At 44.6% G+C, this 11,269-nt stretch overlaps 1 protein-coding gene across 1 annotated transcript; it reads left to right on the top strand.

Moving 5' to 3' along the window:
• Nucleotides 1-9,267: 9,267 nt before the first annotated feature.
• LOC147652470 (uncharacterized) lies at nucleotides 9,268-10,494 on the top strand. The gene is made up of 2 exons (XM_086895158.1): nucleotides 9,268-9,698; nucleotides 10,012-10,494. The coding sequence occupies exons 1-2, from the start codon at nucleotides 9,444-9,446 to the stop codon at nucleotides 10,207-10,209; spliced, it is 453 nt and encodes a 150-aa protein (XP_086751284.1). The 5' UTR covers nucleotides 9,268-9,443; the 3' UTR covers nucleotides 10,210-10,494.
• Nucleotides 10,495-11,269: the final 775 nt, after the last annotated feature.

Raw genomic sequence — 11,269 nt, 5'->3', positions numbered from 1 at the left:
TCTTGAGGGATTTCTCATATATTTTGTGGGAATTTGTGGAGATTTGGTGGGATATTTTTCAAGAATTTGGTCGTGTTTTGAGAAGATTTAGGGAATTTTGTGGGATTTTTCCTGGAATTTTGTTGGATACTGGGGAGAATTTGTGGGATGTTTGTGGAACTTTGAGGGACTTTTCTGGAATTTGGTGAGATTCTGTAGAGAACTGACGAATTATCAGGGATTTTTCATGTATTCTGTGGGAATTTGTGGAGATTTGGTGGGATTTTTTTGGAATTTGGTAGAGTTTTGAGAGATTTAGGGAATTTTATGTTGTTTTTTCTTGAATTTTGTGGGAAACTGTGCTGATTTTATGGGGCGTTTCTGGAATTCGGTCAAGTTTCAGAAGATTTAGGGAATTGTGTGAGATTTTTCCTGGAATTTTTTTGGATATTAGGGAGATTTTGTGGGAGGCTTGTGGAACTTTGAGGGACTTTTCTGGAATTTGGTGAGATTCTGTAGAGAACTGACGAATTATCAGGGATTTTTCACGTATTCTGTGGGAATTTGTGGAGATTTGGTGGGATATTTTTCTAGAATTTGGTCGTGTTTTGAGAAGATTTAGAGAGTTTTGTTGGATTTTTCCTGGAATTTTGTTGGATATTGAGGAGATTTTGTGGGATGTTTGTGGAACTTTGAGGGACTTTTTAGGAATTTGGTGAGATTCTGTAGAGAACTGACGAATTATCAGGGATTTTTCATGTATTCTGTGGGAATTTGTGGAGATTTTGTGGGATTTTTGTGGATTTTGGCCGTGTTTTGAGAAGATTTAGAGAATTTTGTGGGATTTTTCTTGAATTTTGTTCGATATTGAGGAGATTTTGTGGGATGTTTGTGGAACTTTGAGGGACTTTTCTGGTATTTGGTGAGATTCTGTAGAGAACTGACGAATTATCAGGGATTTTTCATGTATTCTTTGGGAATTTGTGGAGATTCGGTGGGATATTTTTCTAGAATTTGGTCGTGTTTTGAGAAGATTTAGGGAATTTTGTGGGATTTTTCCTGGAATTTTGTTGGATACTGGGGAGATTTTGTGGGATGTTTGTGGAACTTTGAGGGACTCTTCTGGAATTTGGTGATATTCTGTAGAGAACTGACGAATTATCAGGGATTTTTCATGTATTCTGTGGGAATTTGTGGAGATTCTGTGGGATTTTTGTGGATTTTGGCCGTGTTTTGAGAAGATTTAGGGAATTTTGTGTGATTTTTCTGGGATTTTGTTGGATATTGGGGACATTTTGTGGGATGTTTCTGGAATTTGGTGGGGCTTTTCAAGAATTTTGTGGTATTTTGAAAAGGTTTAGGGAATTTTGTGGTGTTTTTTCTTGAATTTTGTGGGAAACTGTGCTGATTTTATGGGGCGTTTCTGGAATTTGGTCGAGTTTTCAGAAGATTTAGGGATTTTTGTGAGATTTTTGTGGGATGTTCTGGGAATTGGTGGAGATTTTGTGGGACATTCCTGTGAATTGGTAGGGTTTTGAAATGATTTAGGGAGTTTTGTGGGACTTCTCTGGAATTTTGTGGGGTTTATCTGGAATTGTTTGGGATTCTGAGGAGACTTGAAGAATTTTGAGGAATTTGATTTAGATTTTTGTGGGAATTTGTGGAGATTCTGTGGGATTTTTCTGGAATTTGGTGGGCCTTTTCACGAACTTTGTGTGGTTTTGAGGAGACTTGAAGAATTTTGAGGAATTTTTCTTAGATTTTGTGGAAACTTCTGGAGGTTTTGTGGGATTTTTGTGTGATTTTGTGGGATATTGAGGCGATTTAGGGATCTTGAGGGATTTTTCATGTATTTTGTGGGAATTTGTGGAGATTTGGTGGGATATTTTTCTAGAATTTGGTTGTGTTTTGAGAAGATTTAGGGAATTTTGTGGGATTTTTCCTGGAATTTTGTTGGATACTGGGGAGATTTTGTGGGTGTTTTGTGGAACTTTGAGGGACTTTTTAGGAATTTGGTGAGATTCTGTAGAGAACTGCCGAATTATCAGGGATTTTTCATGTATTCTGTGGGAATTTGTGGAGATTCGGTGGGATTTTTCTGGAATTTGGTAGAGTTTTCAGAAGATTTAGGGAATTTTGTGGGACTTTTCTGGGATTTTGTTGGTTATTGAGGACATTTTGTGGGATGTTTCGGGAATTTGGTGGGGCTTTTCAAGAATTTTGTGGTATTTTGAAAAGATTTAGGGAATTTTGTGGTGTTTTTTCTTGAATTTTGTGGGAAACTGTGCTGATTTTATGGGGCGTTTCTGGAATTTGGTCGAGTTTTCAGAAGATTTAGGGATTTTTGTGGGATTTTTGTGGGATGTTCTGGGAATTGGTGGAGATTTTGTGGGACATTCCTGTGAATTGGTAGGGTTTTGAAATGATTTAGGGAGTTTTGTGGGACTTCTCTGGAATTTTGTGGGGTTTTTCTGGAATTGTGTGGGATTCTGAGGAGACTTGAAGAATCTCCATCACTCGGTCAAAAAAAGAACATTTATGTTTGCAGCTTTCAAATAAGTTTCCTTCTTCAAGTGATTTCTTCAGATCTGGCACAAACCCCCTCAATAGAATAAATAATTCTAATTGGCTTCCTAACAGAGGATTTTGCTGGACCTTTCCTAATAAATCCAAGCAGTTTCAGCACAAGATGTGCATGGTCATTTTTCTTTTCTATCCCTTGCTTCATGACTCAACTCTTCACTTTATTGTACTCAGTTTTATAGTTCAGATTTTAAGCTGAAGAAAAATCCTTCTCTCTGAAGAAGATTTTCTCATCAATTGAGCCATATATATTTTTAATAGGGATATCAAACCCAGCCTGATGGAACAAACACCTTGAGACACCTTCTGGACATGAATGTCTCTTTAAAAATATTAAAGCTCTAAGGGTTGAATTCTTTGCAGGTTTAACTGAACTGAAAGAATAAGAGACTTTGCAATGGGATGAAATGATGACTCAGGTCTCTAGGACATAATCAGGTTTATAGGATCTCTCCAGCAGCCCCCGTCCATAGGGCTTTGCACTCCTGTTCTCCCATTTAACAGAGGAAATAGGTACACTTAAAAAGGGTTACCAAAACCCTTTTACCTTTAACCTATTAACAAAAGCTAAACGAGATACTTGGGAAAATCCTAATGCAAAGAAACATTCTGAGTGCGGCATTTTCTTATTGAATAAGCTCTTATTTTCTTAGCCAGATTCCTGTGGTGGAATCTGGCCTTGAACAGAGATTTTTAACACCAATATTGTGGAATGGGACGAGAGGACCTTTGTTTCCAGCTGCCTGTGCTGGTTTCTGTTCACCCTAGACTGACACCAAATAAACACGGTGCTGGGTTTCCATATAAATTATTGTAGTAGAAAGGCACCTGTTATTCCTTCAGAAAGAGCTCCCTACAACAACACAAAATTTCTTCCCAAGCCAAGGGAAGTTTATTTCCCTCTGTAATTTTACTGTGTGTGTGTGTGTGTGCGCTAGGTGGAAATAGAGAACTGTGAAAAGGCTCATTTTAGCAGGGATAACAGCTCACAGAAGTTATTCTGAGGCCTGGGCCGGAATGAATCACATTCCCACGTGTGTGTGCTGCCTGGCAGCAATCAATGCTTCCTCTTAGCAAGGGCACTCCGGGGGATGGAGAAATCAGAGCTGTGAAAAACCCAGCAAATCCTGCCTGACAGCTTCTCCAGGCAAACCGCCCTGCCGGGGCACCGGGAGCACGCTGGGATGTCGGGCCCATTCCACAGGGGCTCCTTTGGGATCCCTGCGCATCCCAAAACCCCATAACCCACTGCCCACCCCGGCCCCCAGTGCACTGACCTGGCTGGGAAGCTGTGAAGCAGGGGAGATGCTGATGGCAGAGGGCTGGGAAGCAGGGGAGATGCTGGGATGGCAGAGCTGGGAAGCAGTGAAAATATTGCAGTTCTGTAATTCAGGAAGAAGCACATGTTCCAAAGGAAATCCATCCAAAGCAGATTATACAGCATAGATTTGTTATCCATTTGAAGTTATTAACTGGAAGACAAAGAAAGATTTCTTTGGTAGCCTCACAGGTTTATCTTCATCATTTATAATAGGACAGTTACTCTGCTTTAAATATAAGTGGTTTCTTTCCCCCAACAGTCTCATCTACCTCCTCACCAAGCTGATAGAGAATAGAGGAGCACAGATCGTGTGAGGAACAGATTTGGAATTACATAAATGGACTTACCATGTGGCTACAGCTGATATTTCCAGCTCTGTGGCCTAAGAGCATCCATCCAATGTCCTGCCAGTCCAGCACTTCCTGATGGTATTTGCAGCCACTGCTTCCACAGAAGTCAGAACAACGCACTTCTCCTTTGAGGTCATCTGGCTGCTCCAAGTGCAACAATGGAGCCACCAAGTTCCAGTTGCAAGGTCAGCATTACAAATTTAAAACCTTCCTGTTACAAAAGGTAAAGGCTCTCCAATCCCGCTGGAAACAAGAGCTTTGAAGAAACCTAACTCTTCCAACTTCAGCTTGCTTCCAACTTGACGGTATCAGCTTTTTAAATAATAAAGGATTGTCTGTAGATTACTGTGGATTAAAATTAGAACTGCAGACCTGACTATTAGTCTCAAGTTTGACGGTGTGAGGAAGGTGATGGTCCTTCTTCTCCATCCCTGGAATCACCATCATGCACTGTCTCGACTATCTCCAAGAGGTATTTTTTTTTTCAACGTGGATAAACAATTTTAGGAAGTTTGGAACAGGGAGAATGGCTGCCTTCCATACAAATCAAACAGGTTCCATTTCCAAGTGATTACAATTGTATCAAAGTCTTCAGACCCAAATAGGTGTAGCCGCTGTGAAATACAGAAGCCCTTATGAAAGGCTCACTCAGAAGGTGTGAATAGAATAAAAAAGAAATTCATTATAAAAAAATGAGGAAGGAAAAAGCCTTCATTCCCTAACACTGCAGAATTCCACCTGAGTAAAATCTCACTCACTTTACAATGAAAGGAAAATATTTGAGTGGTGGTGGCAGGGACAAGGCGAGGATATACGGTGCCAGGGAGGATTCTGCACTTAGAGATGCTGAGTATCCAGCCAAGAGACAGAAATTCAATTGCCAAGGCATTTGAATGAAGTCAATTAAGTCACATCACCTTTTCTATTTCAGTGTTTCCATCTGACAAGAAAGCAAAGGCGGGCAGCAGAAAGCAGGTGAGCTGCTGCACTCAGGGGTAGGGATCAAATGAACTATGCTGGTTCCATATGCACTATGGGAAAAGCAGGCAGAAGAGAGGAAGAGCTCTAAAATTAAGATGGAATTTTAACCTCTTCCTTCTCTGTTGACACTGACTGTAGGCATGTCTAACAGCTTTTCAGACAATTGTGTTTGATTTTGTTCCACAAACCTTACCTAGATCCACATTCATTAGCTGACTCTCTGCTGCCATCAAAATTGAGGGAAGGAACACCTTTTAGCACTGCTTAGAAACAGAGGAGATCAAACTAAACTCTGCAGCTCCAATGAGCGAAGGAATTATGTCCTATCCACCTTCATGAAGCCGCAAAGACCAAAATCTCTTGAGAGCGTGCCATTTCCTTTCAGCCTTGTGCACTGAGCCTTCAGCTCATCACGGATCAAAAGTTGCTGCACTAAATTACAAGAAAAACGACTGCATTCTGTTTAGTTGCAATCCTGGTAGTCATAACAAATCTTGTGTGCATCAGATGGCCTCCAGAAAAATCACATGCAACAGCAACACCATCCTCAGATGCTCTCCCAGTACCTTACCTAATCATTGCTCCGTCACTGGACAAGACTTGTCCCCACCCTTCACACCTACAGCAACAAACCTACAAATCTTCCAAACATTTCTTCAATTCCACACCCCTCCGGAACATTCCCGCTTAAAACCGCACAGCTGCCCACGGGACAAAGGTCCAGTGTTACAAGCTGCTGCTCTCCCTCCACACAAGCCCCTTGCACATCTTGCACTGCTGCTCTGAAACTGCACAATTTGTCAGCAGCACCATTAGACTCAGAATTGGGAAACAATTCCTTCTGCTGGGTTAAGTTGGAAACAGTTCAGGCTACAGGAGTTCTTTATTATTCACCCTCATGGAATGCCCCTGCCCTTCAGAGCTCAAGCACTCCTGTGCAGAGCATCTCATGGAGCCAAAGAGAAAGGACTGCTGTCCCAAAAGAAGAGTCTGGGAGGAACTCCCAGTGTCCTTCATGCCTTGAGAAAGCTAAGGAGCAGTCACTGATGGCCTAAAGGGTACAAATTCAGTTCAGATGACAAATTTTCCAGGGTGATCCCCCTCCTCTTTATCTTCTAACACAACTACAAACAAACCAAATGATAGATTTCACAAGGAATAAGGGATGTTTAAAAGCAAATCTCTAAACTAAGCCTGGCATGCTCACCCAGGAGTTCAACACAGCAAGGCAGGCACTCTGCACTACCTAGTTCATGGCAAGAGATTTCTAAACTCTACCAAATGAAGTGAAGAAATGAAACAGAGAGCAATAGAACCGTATTTTAATTCATTTCAAGGCATGGAATAACACAGAATCTTTTCCATGAAACTAGGGCATTTTTCTCCCTTATCTAGTGCCCAAGTAAGATTAGAAATTGGGAAAAAAACCACTGAAACTGCAAATGCATTTTGCCCCCAGCTAGAAACAAAAGGTAATTATTTGAAAACTAGAAAAAACTCCAAGAGGAAACGTAAAACATTATGGAATATGTATTATTTTTATCACCCAGAATTCCCCATGTTAAAGGCACAGAGAAAACCATCATTCAGAAGTGGGAAAACAGAGGGACTGTACAAGTGAAATGGAGTTCTGACAAATGATGCTGTGTAGAATATGGGTTCCCAAACCAACAGAACAAAGGCACCCCGACAGCAGCAGCCTCAGAGATTGTACATTGCAGCTGAAGCACGGGGGTTTCTGTAGATTCACCTTGTAAACTGGCACACTTACTTGCCAAGGCTGCTGAACTTCTTTCACCTTAAACCACAAAACCTCCCAGTCCTTCCACAGCAATCACTCCATCAAATCAAGACAGACCAAAACATGTTCTTTGCGCTGTTCACAATAAGATGAAGTTATGTGCCCAAGAGATACCATTTGAAGTCAGAAGGAACAAGCCAGCAGGTGTAGAAAACTGGTATTTGAAGAAGTGACAAAAAGACAGCAAACTGAAGCCCATGCTTAATACAAAACCCCATGATTAATAGAACACAAATGCAGATGGATATGATAAGCTTGCACTGTCGAAGCTAAAATCATTTCTAACAAAAATCACCACATTTCCAAGAATTCAGTACCACTTGTGGTGGCCACTCCTGATCTCTACATAATATGTCAGCAGTTCAATTGGCAAGAATCTCTTTATCTAGATCCAAGCAGGGAAGAAGTCAAGGTCCCAGTGATATGCAATTCTGTAGCTTCATTAGAAACCTTTCATCCTGCAATAGTTGAAATCCAAGCGAGAAAAGAACCTGTTTGGACACCAACTATCCTTAGTAGCAACGTTTTGCAGCACGCAATTTGAAAAGGTTAACCTGCCAGGCAATAATACAGATAAGAAAAATGAAAAGGAGGGCAAGGAGAATCATCTGCTGCTGAAACTGCTCTTCTACAAAAACAAAGTGATATGAAGATTCAGCCCGTGAAGAACACATTCCTCAACCAGGAGAGAAAAACACAATTCTTAAAAATCTCCTCTGTCGTTCTGATTGGGAACGGTGGGAAAGAACGACACGGACTCTCAAGGGAGTCACAACAGGAGAATCTTCTCTACTTTATTACTCTAGGCTTGTCTAATAGACAGATACGTGGAAAGTACAGAAAGGAAACTCTTATTGCTTAGTAAAGTGCTACATCACCATCATTGGTCAGCGGGGCTCACCACCCCCCTGACTTTCTCCTGCAAGGAAAACAAGAGGACAGACAAACAGCACCTGGCAGTTGTTTTCTGTCTCTGAGGATTGTTTTGAAATCCTCCTATGAATTCCCAGGCTAGCTTCTCGGGCAGGACTGATAGGCCATGGGGCCTGCAGTTTCTGCAGCTCTCTGCAGCCTGCTCCAAAGCTAGCATCCATACTCTCCACTACATAAGAAATAGAAAACTGACTACAAATCACGTGTTCACTACTTGTTGCTTGTTCACTACTCAGACATCAGAATTACTACCACAATACTAGAAGAACAATCCAAGAAACATATTCCAGGGATGCATTTTAATTCATTTGCTGCTGCCAGCCGTGCTGTGCTTTGCTTCTATCCATCCACCCTGCTGCAAAAAGGTTCAATTGTGTTTTCACCATCACGTCAGATCAGCTCTTGGACTCACAGCTCACCGCAGACCTCGAAACAGGAGGCAAAGATCTGCACCACTTGGCCTTTCAGAACTTCTCACCCATCTATGACCTTTCTGGGGCCAGCTTCACAAAATGAGGGGGAAGCCATTCCAAAGAACACGACCAAGGAAATCACACAGCACTCGGGATTTGTTCCAGGCATCAAATTTTTAATGGATGATGTGAAGTAACACCGAAGCAATTCCTGTCCACAGAAAAAAAGATTTCAAATGGTTTTGTCTCAAGGACAATCACTGGAGGTTGAAAGTTTCTGGGGCTGAAAGTTACATGAGGTCCTCAACACTGAGCAATCAATATCCCCACAGTCTAAACTGTGAAATTACTACCTGGGCAAGGAGAACATTTTCAGGATTTGCAACTCATCTCAAAGCCTCAGTAGAACTCAACCAGCAGAATTCCCCTGAGATGGCACTGTGCTCTGGAAGCCCTCAAATACTCACTAAAACAGACTTGACTTTCACTAGGACAGCTGCTCATGAAAATCTGGGGTAAAACCTATGGGAAGTGGCCATGTGCACGCATATTCCTTCTTCCCACAGCAGGCACAATCAAATCCTCCTTTGAATGGCCTCCAAGTTGAGCAGCACTCATTGGCACAGCCTCTTCTCCCACAGACAGGCCAGCGAGCAACACGGCAGCGCCAGCCAGGTGGGCAAGGACAAGAGAGAGCAGATGCCAACAAGGCTTGGAAGCTGGGCCAAGGGAGGTTTACGCTGGCCATTGGGAAGAACTTGTGCCCAGCGTGGGCCATCAGATACTGCAATGGCCTGACAGGGGCTGCTGGAGTCATCATTGTGGCACGGGTGCAAGGCAAGCCAGGCCGCAGCGCTCGGGCCCCGCTCTGCTGGCCATACTTGCCGCCATGGCTCCCAGCTTGGACTCAACATTCTCTCAGGGCTCTCTGCAGCCAGGGTGTTCTGTGCTTCTGTGACATCACAGCCTCTGGGGACGGCACGCTGGCTGGCAACTGTCCCCAGCTGTTGCTGCGCCCCAGTGCCCAGGCACAGCTGCTCGCAGAGAGACGCCCAGAGCCTCGGTGCTGCTGGCAGAGCACTATGGCTGCTCACGGCTCCTCCGCGCTGCTGCAGCTTTACGTGCTGCTGCTCTTGGCTCATCCCCTCGACCCTGTGAGCAAACCTGAGCGCAGCACGGATGCCTCTCCTCTGCTTCTGGAGGATTGTCATCTGGACGAGTCGGACCCTGAGCGCATCCGGTGGGCGGCCAGGACATTCCTGCTCATCGACCTGCTCATCATAGGAATGGCCATGGGATGGTCGCTCGGAAAAAGAATTCAGAGACGCTGGCGAGAGGTGAGGAGGGGGGTGGGGGGTCAGGCAGGCGGGATGGGGCAGACCTTGAGGGCCTCTTGGGCACCCTTTGGCCAATGCCCTGCGGCAGAAGGGGCCTGAGCTCCTGGCTGGGGAATGCGGCCCAGGGGCTGAGCTCCATGGACAGCACCAAGCAGAGGCGGCAGAGCTCTGCCTGCTGCAGCCTCTTCCCCGGGCCAGCCCAGCCCAACTGGGCCCGAGTCTCTGTCTCCCAGGCCAAAGGCAGCCCCACAGGTGCCGGCCCCGCTCTGCCCCTCTGCCTCTTCCATGGGGATCCCTGTGCTTTGCCTTGCAGCGGAATCTCCAGAGCCCTTCGGGCCGTGCGGGGCCCCGCCGCCATCGAAGACAGGGCTGTCCCACGGAGCTGATGCAGCTGCTGATGGACAACCGCGACCTGATGCGGCTGCTCCTTCGCGACAGCCCTCAACCAACCACCAAGATGGCGGCAAAAGAGGGCAGTGACAGGAGACTCCGCACCTCCCCACAGCTCTGACCTCCAGCGTCGCGCTCCAGCTACAGAACCTTACGGGGAACGGGTGACCAGTGCCCAGCCCAGGCACTGCGACGTTCCCCACCTTACAAGTTAGCCACACCCCTGTTGTTGTTCGATTCCCCACCACGTTTCCCCCAAGAAGTTGACCTTTCCCTTAGTGTTCAGTTCTAAACAGTTGAAGCATTGAAGTTTCTTAGCCTTAAGATTCTTACCCCATAGTCTTCTAGTAACGTTGGATTGTAGATTTTAGAAGTAGTCAAGTGAATAAAGTTCACGTTTTCTACACGTTGCTGTGTCATTTTCTTGAGGTTGCACCTGAGACCTGGGGACTCCTTGAGAGATGGCTTTGCATGGCAGCTCCAGACTGCCTGCAATGGAGAGCCCCAGTGCCCCAGCAGGCTTTGCAAGAGCACGGAGGGCAGCGGGAAAGAAGAAGGTGGCCAATATTCACCTGCCTCCACCTTCCAAGGAAGCTTGCAGTCAAACCCTGTCTGCCCTTTAGGGGGGACCCTAAAGGCCCCGGCAGGCATCCCCATGGCCCCAGGACGGGGGGCTTGCAGCACTCTGGGGCACCAGGAAAGGAGCAGGATCATCCCTGGAAAGCTGTCTGGAGACAAATCCAGAGACGTCTCCCCTGGCATCCAGGCAAGGGCTGAATACAGGCAGGCAATTAGATCCACAGGCTGCCTGGGCTATGGCACCAATCAGTCCTGCTTCATAGATTTCGGGGGGCGGGGTTATACATATATATATATATATATATATACGCATATATGTATATATGTATCTACATCTGTATTTAGTTCTTTGTATTTATCCTGTTGACCCTCAAATAGGATTAGATTTCATTTTCCTACAAAACAAAACATCCGTTTTTTGATTTTTAGGAATCAACCATCTGTGCTCCCACTTTAAATCACTTCTCTCAAACTCATTCTGCATCTTGCTCCTTTCCAGCACCATCAAATACCTCTGTTAAAATACAGAGCATCAGTGGAAGGACGACAATCTTGTTACTTACTGAAGAAAGTTAACTTGGATGACATACCTGCTTTTAAAA

Source organism: Cyanistes caeruleus, chromosome 6, assembly GCF_971803275.1.
Source record: "Cyanistes caeruleus chromosome 6, bCyaCae1.hap1.1, whole genome shotgun sequence".
In the NCBI taxonomy this organism is placed as follows: domain Eukaryota; kingdom Metazoa; phylum Chordata; class Aves; order Passeriformes; family Paridae; genus Cyanistes; species Cyanistes caeruleus.
The sequence above is the reverse complement of the archived record's forward strand: the minus strand, read 5'-3'. Positions and strand labels throughout refer to the sequence as shown.